At 42.5% G+C, this 16,518-nt stretch overlaps 1 protein-coding gene across 1 annotated transcript in view; it reads left to right on the top strand.

Moving 5' to 3' along the window:
- Nucleotides 1-16,518, top strand: part of LOC124125723 (HMG box-containing protein 1-like) — a 34,057-nt gene continuing 17,539 nt past the window's right edge. Inside the window, exons 1-4 of the mRNA XM_046489088.2 lie at nucleotides 1-33; nucleotides 4,363-4,592; nucleotides 7,629-7,720; nucleotides 10,772-10,937. Of these exons, the coding sequence (XP_046345044.2) occupies nucleotides 19-33; nucleotides 4,363-4,592; nucleotides 7,629-7,720; nucleotides 10,772-10,937 (503 nt within the window). The 5' untranslated portion in view covers nucleotides 1-18. The remainder of the gene's footprint in view (nucleotides 34-4,362; nucleotides 4,593-7,628; nucleotides 7,721-10,771; nucleotides 10,938-16,518) is intronic.

Here is a 16,518-nt window from a genome sequence, read left to right as displayed (position 1 = left end):
CCCACCAGCCCAGATAAAATGGCGTCAGAAAGCGTGAGTAGTCTCATTACAAATTTACTATAACGGTTTCAACTCTGACTGATTGTTATGTAGCCATTAAAAGTACTTGAGATTTACTGAATTGGAAGTGAGACCGTGGCTGTATACGCTAGTTCATTTATGCTCATTGCAACTGTCACTTTTTGAAAGTCTGGCTGTTCGCCAAACGACCCGATTAGTTTTACTACGCTTTTCAAACTTTTTACTACAAAGCGTGTCGGCTCACCTGTCCCAACTTCTACATAGCTGTGGTCGATTTAGCTCACCGACACATAACAACTGACCGTTTTCAAGTCCTGTTAGCTGCATAACGGTGATTATAGTTGATCCACGGTTATTTTGACCTGATTTAAAGCGCGCAAGCTTGATTTAAACGCCTGTCTCACTTAGGTTGTATTTGACCGGCTAGGCTTTGGGTCAGTGCATCTCAGTGCGACGGACTAGCCGAGTTTGAATATATGGTTAGACGCTTCTCTTCGCGCTCAAACAATGAGCGTAGGTTACGGGATATACCAAGTATACTTACACCATATACTCGTGATGTAGGTTATAGTTTGGAGTTACCGCCGAGACAGAACGCACGTTTTCCCCTCCAAGATTTAGTTGAGCGATCAGCTGGTCAGTCTATAAATAAAGTTTAACATATGAGCGAAACCGTGGTTTTGGGTAGTTATGCAACGCAGATATCGAGATGTAATAATATGTATTTCGCCGATCAGTCCGCACTTAGTACATGTTTATCACGTGGTGTATACACTCCTGGGCATACATACAACGAATGAGTCATCTGAAAAAGTAACGAAGTTTGACCAAACGGCGTTACATCATACCCACATATATTTAACCTGGCGAACACGAAATATGACAATTTGCATCAACACTCCGATCATGACTAATGAATGGAAATTAAATAAATAATTATTATTTTCCATTGTGTATGAAATTTTCGAGCTTGTTGATAATTTGATTGATATACATGTATGTACATTATGATTAACACTGAATCATTTTATCTGTGTCATTTAACCACGGATAACGATGCATCTAGCCATTGTGTGATGTGAGCAATATTGTAATAGCGCCAGTGTGTTATCCGACACCAACACACTGGATATTTTATCATGTAACAATGTTAATAACCTTTGGTACAAAGTAGGGTGCATATCGTGATAACAGTGTTGTTTTCTGTTGATATTGTTCATTTCTGCTCAATCCTACAATTTTGGTCTATCAGTGTATATGTCGTCACTCTCAAATCCTTTTACATTGTTTTAAATTCCGTGTGATATATTGAATAGATTCCAGTATTCTAGATTGCCAATATATTTGGTATATCCACCCGTATCAGCTTTAAGTTTAACCGTTTCGGTTAACATATCACCACAGCAACTGATATTGAATATTAAGTCAGTACTCTTCGACCTAACAACAATATATTTATACTTAAACGAAACGATTGTACTTAATAACGGTCAATAAATATAGGCCTCTTGACCAAAGATTGGAGATTAAATTTACTGTTCATAGTTTTCAAGTTCGTAATATAGTCACTTATTTATTTTGACAAATGTTGCCTTCAAACTTTAATTTAAAATGACAATGCATGTCCTATCATGTATAATATACTGAACAGAAAATGCTAGGGGTCATGAATATTTGGGGGGATATTTATGAAATTGTGTGCTCAGTCGTCTACTACTAAAATATCCCTCAGAATTTTCAATATTCCTCACTGTTTTCTTCAGTTATTTATATATGGTTAACTTTTCTGACTAGAATATAATCTTGGGCGAAAGTTCATAAAACAAATCTCTCACATCTTGAAGGCACACGTATATCTCTGCCTTTGTGTTGATGTAAGACATACACGCTTCTCATCCTTTGTTTCGAGTTCTCCATGTAAAATCTCTCTATATATGTATTATGTATTACGATACATACTCGAATGACATTACACTATTCCCGAACCACTTTCAGTCTGCGTCAGAATATTTTGGAGTAAGATAATGAACATCATGCAAGAAAATACAGGTTGTCAGAACAGTTGTCTTTTCTTGACATGTGCAATGTTTATCTCATCCCGTGACCCGACAAAGTTGACATTTCACTCAGAGCAGCGCCACTCACGAAAATATATCTCAGCTTCCTCGGTCACTCAATGAGATTAGCATAACATTTGACTGGAAAAGACAACTATCAGCTTATAGCATGGTGTATACGGAGAAGGGACAAATATACACGGCTTACACTGTACCCTGCTAAAATGGGGTAAATTCGATAATAATATATGTTATATGTTAATTAGATTAAATTAAAGTTCATAATTTAACTCACACACTGAATATATATTCAGTGCTGGTTCGATTGATTATATTTTGTCGTTTAGTGGTCGAAATGTGATGACTATTTATAGTTGTGATGGTACCAGTACAGTATGGAAAAAAATTCTGTTTACTAGGATTTAATTATGCAAATATCCTGTAAACTAGGAATTATTTATGCAAATTTCCTGTATACAAGGAATTAATTATGCAAATAATGTTTCTCCAGGTACAGAGATGTGTGCACCTCTGTGGATAAATTCTAAAAAAATATTAATCTGCTAACAGCTAACTATTCGTTTCTCATATTTTCAATTTTGAAATGATACCATATTTGATTAATTGTCACATTTCGAACTAACCATGTTAACTTGATATGATTCACGCACTTTGCTCGTGTTACTTGAAGAGCTGCTTAGTTCTGCTTGATAATATAGGTTTGTCAAGTGTGGTTCACTCTATATAATTTACATCTCTATTTCGTGCCAACTGTAGCGTATAACCAATGGCAGATGAATGCAATATCTACCTTTATCAAATAAGCTTACACGATTTCCATGAATATATAACAGAACTACACAGTAACCCTTTGTAGGAGGGCTTTTCAAGTTAATTTTCTAAATAATTATAACTATATATTTGTGACTTAATTATTTAGCGAAGGATTCAGAAATTTAAGAAAAATATGATTAGACGGTCACATTAGTCACTTTCAAAGGATTGTGTTTATTTTAATCAAATCCACGTGGTTTAAGAGACGTATTAATCCCCTGCTTTTGTGCATAACATGTGTGTTCAGTTATTTTAAATATTTTTTAATTTGTTTGTTCTCTGTTTCTATTTATGCACATTTTTTTAAAGGGACTGATTTTAACGGTTTCCGGTCATATAATATGGTTTCAAATTCAAAATGCTTTCAGTTTTGAATATTTTAAAATGTGTAAAATGCAAATTTGTGTTATCCTGTGACCTATTCGTTTTTAAATCACACTTTATTACCAAATGTTGCCACGGGTTATACATTAGAGGTCTATTCAAATGTGGAATGGCAGGGCAGGTGAGTGCATGCACAAACGAACATACATGTATAAGGATAGCTAAATTAAACAAAATAGGAATAATGAATTGCTCAAGGAAACAATAAATCTGATAACATCTTTCCATGCAGGTCCGTGCAGCAACACTGTCATTTCCACAAACCGGTTTTATAATCACGTGTGGTGCCACTGGCAATACGATACGATGGGATTTGCATTGATCACACGACTTGGTATATTCTCTGACGAGGACATTTTTCGATTAACCAGCGAATAAATTAATTAATTGTTGTCTGCTATACTTGAATATGCAGCATGTAGTTGTGATGAATCCCAATACAGATAGACAGACAGACATGCAATGTTATCAACAACAGGCCAACGATCCACAAGGCTGTAGTGCCTTAAGGAATAAAAATGACGTACACCTCTGAAATAAATAATTTTACGACTGTTTTGTTTAATGTATTTATATATCATAGAAAGGAGAACATGGATCCACTATATTTTCACAACTGAAACTGAAGAAATCTAGACTTGCCAAACTATTATAGACTTGCTAGAGTTATTTGGATATTTTTGGTTCAGGTCGGTACGAGGGGCTCACTTTTAGAAATTAAATTGAATTAAGAATTTAAAAAAATAAATATTTCGAAATGTCTACCAAAACACAAGCAAAAAGCAAATGGTCAGCGTGACAGATTGGAACAGGCTCGCCGCTCTAATACTCACACAGCCACGTGCAGTTTGTGATGTAAAAGTGCAGGGAACAAAATAACCGTCTATACAGGTCACACTGACCTGGCTACTGAAATGAATACTCTTTATGGAATTAGTTGAAATTGTTTATATAGACTTGTTATAACCGATCTTTGTACCCGTACATCCAGTAACAAGGAGACATTTTTTAATGGTTTTTTTTTACTTTTATTAAATCATTTTTTTTCACATCTTGTCTTTATCAGGATGGAGGGGTGGAGTTGGGGAAACGCCCCCACGTGAAGACGCATCGGATGCAAGAGTTCCTCACAACCCAGCGGCAGGGTGACGGGGGGAGTCACAAGGTGCGATACTGTACGGAACCGGGATGCAAAAAGACGTTCACCAGTGCCCCGGGGCTCAGATACCACATCAAATCGCACAATAAGGATGTCAAAACATTTCTGTGCTCCAGATGCAAGAAAACATTTAAAAGGTGAGCTTGACCCCATTATTATATTCAGAAATAGAATACCTGTATAGGTATCCTGTAAATTAAAAAAATAATAATAATAATAATTTTTAGATTAACCATTCAGACGTAGAATATTTGTATAGGTATCCCAGAATTTTATTTAAAACATAATTCATTTTTTATCCCACCGGTATTTAATGCGGGAGGTTATAGTCCATATTCTTGTCTGTCTGTCTGTCTGTCTGTATTTCGTTTCAGAGAATAACTTGAAAACCGTGAAAGAATTTTCATCCAAATTTGATACATGTATTAACCGGGACCTGAAGTGGTGCCTTTTTCTATTGAAGTATATTTCGAAATTGTAATTTTCCCTGTTTCCATGGAAACAAGTTCGACTAAGATGAAACGGAGGAAGGTGTCGTTTCCGGAGCAGAAATAAAAAAAACCTATTCAACATTTGTTATTCCAATTTGGTACATGTATTAATCGGGAGCTGAAGAGGTGCCTTTTGTTGTTTAGGAAAATATTTAAAATTGCACACACAAAGACCAGGTTGTTAGCTGGTGCCTTTTGCTGATTAAAGATTTTTAGAATTTATATTTTTCCGTTTCTATGGCAACAGGTTTGAATTTGACCCTGTTCATATTGGTGTGTTTGTCGGGACCATATCTCTAAACCTATATAGGCTTTCTTTCATGAACGTTTGCACACACAAAGATCAGGTTGTCAAATATTGCCTTTTGTTATTTAGGGGCGTTTAGAATTTTTTGATTTTTTTTGTTCTTAGTGGTGTTTGTCTGAAGCATATCTCCAAAACTAATAGGTACTCTTCCTTGAAACACACAAAGACCAAATTAACCTTTGCTATTTACGGATTTTTAGAATTTATATTTTTTCCGTTTCTATGGCAACAAGTTTGATTTGACTGTGTTCATAGTGGTATGTTTGTCATCTGGTGCCTTGTGCTACATATTTACTGATTTTTAGAATTTATATTTTTCGGTTTCCATGGCAACAAGTTTGACTTTGACTCTGTTCATATTGGTATGTTTGTCGGGACCATATCTCTAATACTAATAGGCATTCTTTCATGAAGGTTTGCCTTTTGCTATCTAAATAGGGATTTTTAAAATTCATATTTTAATCCACTGACTCTGTTGATATCGGTGTGTACCTGACATAGAAATACACACAGTTCCGAATCTCTATTCCATGGTATTATCTTGATAGCTCAATAACTGCTCTTGTATGCGGACAGACAGATTAGATAGAAATTATCGCATCAAGTTGAATTCAAAGTAACAGTCAGATTATTTGTTCTTTCGAATCTTTTGGGGCCGGGAGATTTGTCATCTTGTTAAATTAACCATTCAGACGTAGAATATATGTACAGGTATCCTGGAAGGGAAAGTGTAAAAAGAAATTAATTTTTAAATTAACCGTGTATTATTATATAGCATGCTGAGATGCTGCACTTTATCATAAATTATGCATACAATAATTGTCAGAACACTGTTCTCTTTATGCATGTGGGATCTTAATGCAGAATATAGCAGAGAACTAATGAGCTGAAGGCTAGAGGTTAGAGGTAGTGTTTCACGCCAGGGACAGGTCATGGTGGTGGTTTTAACGATGACTTATATGTACATATATGATATCCGTCTGTCAGTGGAGCTTTCTGCCAGGAGTCGCCAAGTAGACCCCCATTTCATCCACAGGGAACCCCGTTAATCAGGACTCTGACGTTTCCGACGAAATCGTCCGGATTAACAAACAGTAGCTAATATGGAGTAATGTCCCTTTGTTGCCGTAAACAACAGTGATCGTCCGATAGATGGGATTTCCTGACTAACGGGACCCGGAATTTATTTATTTATATATTTATCTATCTATCTATCTATCTATCTATCTATCTATCTATCTATATATATATATATATTTATATTTATTTATTTATATATTGATTTATTTAGATATATACTCAGTTATATACACACTCAGTTCCATCATTGATGTAGTCAAATTATGAAAGTATTTCACACGTGACATTAACATTCTGTAATAATAACAGGCTAATTGATCCTCGTGTGTTGTTAGATTAAGTAGAATCTAAATAAGACTGTATGTATTTACGTGGGTCAAGGCCGGAAATGAACTATTTAACAATTGAAACCGCCGGTGATGGTGGATAGGTTCTTCAGGACTATACATCTGCTCTTTATTCAGCAATTAACTTCGTTGCCTGTCATATAAAACTCTCCCCCAAGTGAAAACGAGCACCTGCTCTGTTGTAAAAAATAGGGGCAGACAGGTGAAACGTTATTGGTCCTAATTATAGCCATCGTATAGAGTGGTGATTCAGTAACAGATGACCTGGGGGTGAGAGTTACAGGACGGATAAGGGCACAGAACTCACAGTGTTGTACACAGCTAATTCCAAACTACAACAAGAAATAAAGTTTATATCATCCATTGTTTTGCAATTCTTGTTCACTTAACATAACCTACTAATGTTTTCCTATATTCAAATAAAACTATCAGTTCATATATACGTAATAAGTATGGTTTATATTTTTTTATTCATTATCTATTAATGTTACAATTGAAAATATATTGATACAAAAGAAATTGTTTGATAGGCATTACTTAGTAGTTGACGGATGACAAGGTAGAGATAATTTATGGATAACAACTTCTTTATTTACTGTAAAGGCATAAATATTTAGGCCATTATTTCAAGTAAATAAAGAAATTGTTACACATAAATTATCTCTACTTTGTGACACAAAGTAGTCAATTAATAAAAACGCCAGGCAATCGTTTTTGTTTAATGGAACAGATATTTGCACGAATAAATAATAATAATATCAAACGTTGTCTGACCAGACATTTACTTAATGTAAGATATGAGCTGTATTTAAAGTATAGCTCCTATTTGGGACATCAGTTTCAAATGAACTCCGACAGGATAGTTTGGTATTGTATGGCTTCCTGCTACTATGAAAGAGGAAAACCGGCATGACATGAGTGGGGTGATATTAATTTGTGCTGTTTCAGCAACAACGGTCTCAAGTACCACCAGAAGAACACCAAGTGCGAGGAGTCCTCAGAATGCCACACCAGCGAGACTGACGATCAAGACGAACCTGGTAATACTTTGTCAGTATATCGTTTGTCCTGCCATTGAGTGAGTGAGAGAGTGTTTGTTTGTTTGTTAGTTAACGCCACAGTCAGCAATATTCCAGCAAAATAATCCACTATGGACCAGACTATCCAGTGATTGATACCATGAGCATCGATCCATGCAATTGGGATACGATGACATGCATCAACCAAGTCAACGAGCCTGGCCACCCGATCCCGTTAGTCGCCTCTTAGGACAAGCATAGTCGTCTTTTACGGCAGGCATGGGTTGCTGAAGACCTATTCTAACCCAGGTCTTCACAGGTCGAGAGTAAGTGAGTGAGTAGATTTTACAGCGCTTTTAGCAACATGGCACGACGTGGACAACGGGAATTGAATTTATGGCCTTCGGTGCGACCAGCTAACCCTTTAACCACCAGGTTCCCCGCCTCCCCGGATTGAATATATGTAGTAAAACCTAACGGTATTTATTTGGAATAACAACAGCTTACAAAGCGTGTATAACACCGATATACACCCAGAACCCTTACTCAAAGAATTGGAACACTGATATATTTAATTTTTTTTAATTTTTTTTTTTTTTTTTTTTTTTGGGGGGGGTCCATGGGTGGCCTTGTCGCACGAGTTGCGTCCCTTAGTCTTGCCACAAATGAATGAGGCCGTGGGTTCGAATCCCAGGTTCGCCCTTCTTATGTTTCTAGGTTCTCGGCACCATACCCTGCATCACCTCGGGCTTTCCTCAAACATCAAACTGCCACGAAATACACTGTTCAAAGCGGCGTTAAACCTCACTCACACACATATGGGATTATAAAAAAAATACCTATTCATTCCTTGGGTGAACGTCATTCCTGAAAGACAAAACATGCTAACTGTACTAGTCCAACATGCAAATCTTGCTTTTACTACACATTTATATACATGGCACGACACTTATAACTGGCTCGTGACATGAATACTTGAAGGAAACAACTTGGCTGGCAGCCATACAGGTAGTCACGTGACCTGTTTTCTTCCCATTCACGTTCCGTATCATTCACACTGTTATAGCCATACGTCTTCCCCGAGTTTTCCTGAATGGACTGAGTCCGCTGGAAAGTTACATCGTTGTTTTCAGCTGTCTGATTTCATATGGGTGTATTACTTATATAATGTTTATTTGTTTTGTTTGTTTGTTTGATGTTTAACACCGCACTCTGCAATATTACAGCTATATGACGGCGGTCTGTAAATAATCGAATCTGGACCAGACAATCCAGTGATTGACATCGTGAGCATCGATCCATGCAATTAGGATACGATGACATGCATCAACTAAGTAAGCGAGCCTGACCACCCGATCCCATTAGTCGCCTGTTACAACTAGAAAAGGTGACATCTATACTGGATTACTTCTTGATGAGGCGGGAAATCTGATGAGTGACAGGGCCTTGGTAGGGTATGGTGATTCCGATGGGCGATGGGGCTGGGATCAGAGTTCTTGAGGGTCTTGCGGATGGTTCTGGAGGCAGGGTAACTGTTGAGGGACGTGAAGGTTTCCTTGAGATGGTCCAGTTCACTGCTGAAGGCATCAGGGTGGCAAATGGATTTGGCACGTCGGGTGAGGGTGGCGATGATGGCTTGTTTTATCTGGGATGGTGACAGGAGTTGTAGGGGATGTAATGATCTATGTGGGGGCTTGCGGTACACTGATGTTCTCAGTCCATCATCTGTGGTTTTGAGGGACATGTCTAGGAAAGGAAGGTGTAGATTGGTTTCGGTCTCCATGGTGAACTGGATTCTCTGGTGCTTGGCGTTGAGGTGGTTAAGGAACTCTGTGGGGTCGTTCTGTCGGGCCATGGTGGTGAATGTGTCGTCTACTTTCCTGTACCAGCACACGGGTTGGAATGGTGATGTGGAGGGGGCTGATTCTTCGAAGGATGTCATGAAGGTTTCAGTGATGAGTCTGGACCAGACAATCCAGTGATTAATATCATGAGCATCGATCCACGCGATTGGGATACGATGACATGCATCAACCAAGTCAGCGAGCCTGACCACCCGATCCCGTTAGTCGCCTTTTAAAAAGCATAGTCGCCTTTTACGGCAGGCATGGGTTGCTGAAGACCTATTCTAACCCGGATTCTTCACGGGCCTGCTGTCTATGGTGAGTCTGATGTCTAGGTCGTCGATTCTATTCTGTAGCTTTTGGCGAAGAGGTTGATTACGTCATAGCTGACCATGGTGCCTGTGAGGTTAGCTTCTTTCAGCTGGTTGGCGAAAGAGGAGGGGTCGCTGATGTAGTCCAGTTGTCCATAACCATCAGCGCTAATTACTGTAAAGTGTTGGCTTCCATTGTCTATTGCTAATCACCTATCAGCGGCAATCATCTGTTGGCCTCCCTTGTTAGTTTCCACCTTTTGTTATGTACATATATCTGCTCCCTGCCTGATAGCATTCATTCACCTGATGAAGGGCATGGATCGATGCTCATGATGTCAATCACTGGATTATCTGGTCCAGACTCGATTATTTACAGACCGCCGTCATATAGCTGGAACATTGCTGATCGCAAAACAACAAACAAACAAACACACAAGCAAAAACCTGACGAAGTAGTAAGCGTATACGCAGCTTACCAGGGGGTCTGGTCAATGTTTAACGGATACTTTACCCTCGTCGTTTCCCTGCCTGCGTACAATGTGTGAAGTCTGGTGGGTTTTGCTGGAATATTGTTTGAGGCCTCTCATATGCATATATCATAAATATTATTTTGTATCAATGGGAAAACTTTTAAAAAGCTCCCTACAGACATTCCGGTAGTTGACATCATGAGCATCGATCTACGTAATGGGGATACGATGACTTGCATCAACCGAATCAGCGAGCCGGACGACCCTTTCCCATCAGTCGCCTCTTACGACAAGCGTTGTCGCCTTTTAAAGCAAGCATGGGTTGCTGAAGACCCATTCTTACCCGGATCTTCAAGGGTCTGTTATAGTAAGACTACAGAAGTGTGAAGAAACGGGTGAACTCACGAGTACTGAATTTCAATTGACATGTTGGTGTTGAAACAGATGGAAGGTGTGATACTGTCCAGCCACAACTGCTACCGGACCCGCACAGTCGTCTGGACCCGGAGTTTGATGGGATGGACAACCTCAGGGAGCTGGCCATCATCGCTACCGGACCGCAGAGCCCCCTGCTGAGGAAGAGCGCCCCTATGCCCTGGGATAAACCCACGTGAGTTGAGATAGCCTATTGTCATATATAAGCTCCATAAGCCCCGATACAGAACCCTGCTGAGGAAGAGCGCCCCTATGCCCTGGGATAAACCCACGTGAGTTGAGATAGCCTATTGTCATATATAAGCTCCATAAGCCCCGATACAGAACCCTGCTGAGGAAGAGCGCCCCTATGCCCTGGGATAAACCCACGTGAGTTGAGATAGCCTATTGTCATATATAAGCTCCATAAGCCCCGATACAGAACCCTGCTGAGGAAGAGCGCCCCTATGCCCTGGGATAAACCCACGTGAGTTGAGATAGCCTATTGTCATATATAAGCTCCATAAGCCCCGATACAGAACCCTGCTGAGGAAGAGCATCCTGATGCCCTGGGATAAACCCACGTGAGTTGAGATAGCCTATTGTCATATATAAGCTCCATAAGCCCCGATACAGAACCCTGCTGAGGAAGAGCATCCTGATGCCCTGGGATAAACCCACGTGAGTTGAGATAGCCTATTGTCATATATAAGCTCCATAAGCCCCGATACAGAACCCTGCTGAGGAAGAGCATCCTGATGCCCTGGGATAAACCCACGTGAGTTGAGATAGCCTATTGTCATATATAAGCTCCATAAGCCCCGATACAGAACCCTGCTGAGGAAGAGCGCCCCTATGCCCTGGGATAAACCCACGTGAGTTGAGATAGCCTATTGTCATATATAAGCTGCATAAGCCCCGATACAGAACCCTGCTGAGGAAGAGCGCCCCTATGCCCTGGGATAAACCCACGTGAGTTGAGATAGCCTATTGTCATATATAAGCTGCATAAGCCCCGATACAGAACCCTGCTGAGGAAGAGCATCCTGATGCCCTGGGATAAACCCACGTGAGTTGAGATAGCCTATTGTCATATATAAGCTCCATAAGCCCCGATACAGAACCCTTCTGAGGAAGAGCGCCCCTATGCCCTGGGATAAACCCACGTGAGTTGAGATAGCCTATTGTCATATATAAGCTCCATAAGCCCCGATACAGAACCCTGCTGAGGAAGAGCGCCCCTATGCCCTGGGATAAACCCACGTGAGTTGAGATAGCCTATTGTCATATATAAGCTCCATAAGCCCCGATACAGAGCCCTGCTGAGGAAGAGCGCCCCTATGCCCTGGGATAAACCCACGTGAGTTGAGATAGCCTATTGTCATATATAAGCTCCATAAGCCCCGATACAGAACCCTGCTGAGGAAGAGCGCCCCTATGCCCTGGGATAAACCCACGTGAGTTGAGATAGCCTATTGTCATATATAAGCTCCATAAGCCCCGATACAGAACCCTGCTGAGGAAGAGCGCCCCTATGCCCTGGGATAAACCCACGTGAGTTGAGATAGCCTATTGTCATATATAAGCTGCATAAGCCCCGATACAGAGCCCTTCTGAGGAAGAGCGCCCCTATGCCCTGGGATAAACCCACGTGAGTTGAGATAGCCTATTGTCATATATAAGCTCCATAAGCCCCGATACAGAGCCCTTCTGAGGAAGAGCATCCTGATGCCCTGGGATAAACCCACGTGAGTTGAGATAGCCTATTGTCATATATAAGCTCCATAAGCCCCGATACAGAGCCCTGCTGAGGAAGAGCGCCCCTATGCCCTGGGATAAACCCACGTGAGTTGAGATAGCCTATTGTCATATATAAGCTCCATAAGCCCCGATACAGAGCCCTGCTGAGGAAGAGCACCCCTATGCCCTGGGATAAACCCACGTGAGTTGAGATAGCCTATTGTCATATATAAGCTCCATAAGCCCCGATACAGAGCCCTTCTGAGGAAGAGCATCCTGATGCCCTGGGATAAACCCACGTGAGTTGAGATAGCCTATTGTCATATATAAGCTCCATAAGCCCCGATACAGAGCCCTGCTGAGGAAGAGCGCCCCTATGCCCTGGGATAAACCCACGTGAGTTGAGATAGCCTATTGTCATATATAAGCTGCATAAGCCCCGATACAGAACCCTTCTGAGGAAGAGCGCCCCTATGCCCTGGGATAAACCCACGTGAGTTGAGATAGCCTATTGTCATATATAAGCTGCATAAGCCCCGATACAGAACCCTTCTGAGGAAGAGCGCCCCTATGCCCTGGGATAAACCCACGTGAGTTGAGATAGCCTATTGTCATATATAAGCTCCATAAGCCCCGATACAGAACCCTGCTGAGGAAGAGCACCCCTATGCCCTGGGATAAACCCACGTGAGTTGAGATAGCCTATTGTCATATATAAGCTCCATAAGCCCCGATACAGAGCCCTTCTGAGGAAGAGCATCCTGATGCCCTGGGATAAACCCACGTGAGTTGAGATAGCCTATTGTCATATATAAGCTCCATAAGCCCCGATACAGAACCCTGCTGAGGAAGAGCGCCCCTATGCCCTGGGATAAACCCACGTGAGTTGAGATAGCCTATTGTCATATATAAGCTCCATAAGCCCCGATACAGAGCCCTTCTGAGGAAGAGCGCCCCTATGCCCTGGGATAAACCCACGTGAGTTGAGATAGCCTATTGTCATATATAAGCTCCATAAGCCCCGATACAGAACCCTGCTGAGGAAGAGCGCCCCTATGCCCTGGGATAAACCCACGTGAGTTGAGATAGCCTATTGTCATATATAAGCTCCATAAGCCCCGATACAGAACCCTGCTGAGGAAGAGCACCCCTATGCCCTGGGATAAACCCACGTGAGTTGAGATAGCCTATTGTCATATATAAGCTCCATAAGCCCCGATACAGAACCCTGCTGAGGAAGAGCGCCCCTATGCCCTGGGATAAACCCACGTGAGTTGAGATAGCCTATTGTCATATATAAGCTCCATAAGCCCCGATACAGAACCCTTCTGAGGAAGAGCGCCCCTATGCCCTGGGATAAACCCACGTGAGTTGAGATAGCCTATTGTCATATATAAGCTCCATAAGCCCCGATACAGAACCCTGCTGAGGAAGAGCGCCCCTATGCCCTGGGATAAACCCACGTGAGTTGAGATAGCCTATTGTCATATATAAGCTGCATAAGCCCCGATACAGAACCCTGCTGAGGAAGAGCGCCCCTATGCCCTGGGATAAACCCACGTGAGTTGAGATAGCCTATTGTCATATATAAGCTCCATAAGCCCCGATACAGAGCCCTTCTGAGGAAGAGCGCCCCTATGCCCTGGGATAAACCCACGTGAGTTGAGATAGCCTATTGTCATATATAAGCTCCATAAGCCCCGATACAGAACCCTGCTGAGGAAGAGCGCCCCTATGCCCTGGGATAAACCCACGTGAGTTGAGATAGCCTATTGTCATATATAAGCTGCATAAGCCCCGATACAGAACCCTTCTGAGGAAGAGCGCCCCTATGCCCTGGGATAAACCCACGTGAGTTGAGATAGCCTATTGTCATATATAAGCTCCATAAGCCCCGATACAGAACCCTGCTGAGGAAGAGCGCCCCTATGCCCTGGGATAAACCCACGTGAGTTGAGATAGCCTATTGTCATATATAAGCTCCATAAGCCCCGATACAGAACCCTGCTGAGGAAGAGCGCCCCTATGCCCTGGGATAAACCCACGTGAGTTGAGATAGCCTATTGTCATATATAAGCTCCATAAGCCCCGATACAGAGCCCTGCTGAGGAAGAGCGCCCCTATGCCCTGGGATAAACCCACGTGAGTTGAGATAGCCTATTGTCATATATAAGCTCCATAAGCCCCGATACAGAGCCCTTCTGAGGAAGAGCGCCCCTATGCCCTGGGATAAACCCACGTGAGTTGAGATAGCCTATTGTCATATATAAGCTCCATAAGCCCCGATACAGAACCCTGCTGAGGAAGAGCGCCCCTATGCCCTGGGATAAACCCACGTGAGTTGAGATAGCCTATTGTCATATATAAGCTCCATAAGCCCCGATACAGAACCCTGCTGAGGAAGAGCGCCCCTATGCCCTGGGATAAACCCACGTGAGTTGAGATAGCCTATTGTCATATATAAGCTCCATAAGCCCCGATACAGAGCCCTGCTGAGGAAGAGCGCCCCTATGCCCTGGGATAAACCCACGTGAGTTGAGATAGCCTATTGTCATATATAAGCTCCATAAGCCCCGATACAGAACCCTGCTGAGGAAGAGCGCCCCTATGCCCTGGGATAAACCCACGTGAGTTGAGATAGCCTATTGTCATATATAAGCTCCATAAGCCCCGATACAGAACCCTGCTGAGGAAGAGCGCCCCTATGCCCTGGGATAAACCCACGTGAGTTGAGATAGCCTATTGTCATATATAAGCTCCATAAGCCCCGATACAGAGCCCTGCTGAGGAAGAGCGCCCCTATGCCCTGGGATAAACCCACGTGAGTTGAGATAGCCTATTGTCATATATAAGCTCCATAAGCCCCGATACAGAACCCTGCTGAGGAAGAGCGCCCCTATGCCCTGGGATAAACCCACGTGAGTTGAGATAGCCTATTGTCATATATAAGCTCCATAAGCCCCGATACAGAACCCTGCTGAGGAAGAGCGCCCCTATGCCCTGGGATAAACCCACGTGAGTTGAGATAGCCTATTGTCATATATAAGCTCCATAAGCCCCGATACAGAGCCCTTCTGAGGAAGAGCGCCCCTATGCCCTGGGATAAACCCACGTGAGTTGAGATAGCCTATTGTCATATATAAGCTCCATAAGCCCCGATACAGAACCCTGCTGAGGAAGAGCGCCCCTATGCCCTGGGATAAACCCACGTGAGTTGAGATAGCCTATTGTCATATATAAGCTCCATAAGCCCCGATACAGAGCCCTGCTGAGGAAGAGCGCCCCTATGCCCTGGGATAAACCCACGTGAGTTGAGATAGCCTATTGTCATATATAAGCTCCATAAGCCCCGATACAGAACCCTGCTGAGGAAGAGCGCCCCTATGCCCTGGGATAAACCCACGTGAGTTGAGATAGCCTATTGTCATATATAAGCTCCATAAGCCCCGATACAGAACCCTGCTGAGGAAGAGCGCCCCTATGCCCTGGGATAAACCCACGTGAGTTGAGATAGCCTATTGTCATATATAAGCTCCATAAGCCCCGATACAGAGCCCTGCTGAGGAAGAGCGCCCCTATGCCCTGGGATAAACCCACGTGAGTTGAGATAGCCTATTGTCATATATAAGCTCCATAAGCCCCGATACAGAACCCTGCTGAGGAAGAGCGCCCCTATGCCCTGGGATAAACCCACGTGAGTTGAGATAGCCTATTGTCATATATAAGCTGCATAAGCCCCGATACAGAACCCTGCTGAGGAAGAGCGCCCCTATGCCCTGGGATAAACCCACGTGAGTTGAGATAGCCTATTGTCATATATAAGCTCCATAAGCCCCGATACAGAGCCCTTCTGAGGAAGAGCGCCCCTATGCCCTGGGATAAACCCACGTGAGTTGAGATAGCCTATTGTCATATATAAGCTCCATAAGCCCCGATACAGAACCCTGCTGAGGAAGAGCGCCCCTATGCCCTGGGATAAACCCACGTGAGTTGAGATAGCCTATTGTCATATATAAGCTGCATAAGCCCCGATACAG

The sequence above is a fragment of the Haliotis rufescens genome, unplaced genomic scaffold (genome assembly GCF_023055435.1).
Source record: "Haliotis rufescens isolate VD_foot unplaced genomic scaffold, xgHalRufe1.0.p SCAF_45, whole genome shotgun sequence".
Taxonomy (NCBI): Eukaryota; Metazoa; Mollusca; class Gastropoda; order Lepetellida; family Haliotidae; genus Haliotis; species Haliotis rufescens.
The sequence above is the reverse complement of the archived record's forward strand: the minus strand, read 5'-3'. Positions and strand labels throughout refer to the sequence as shown.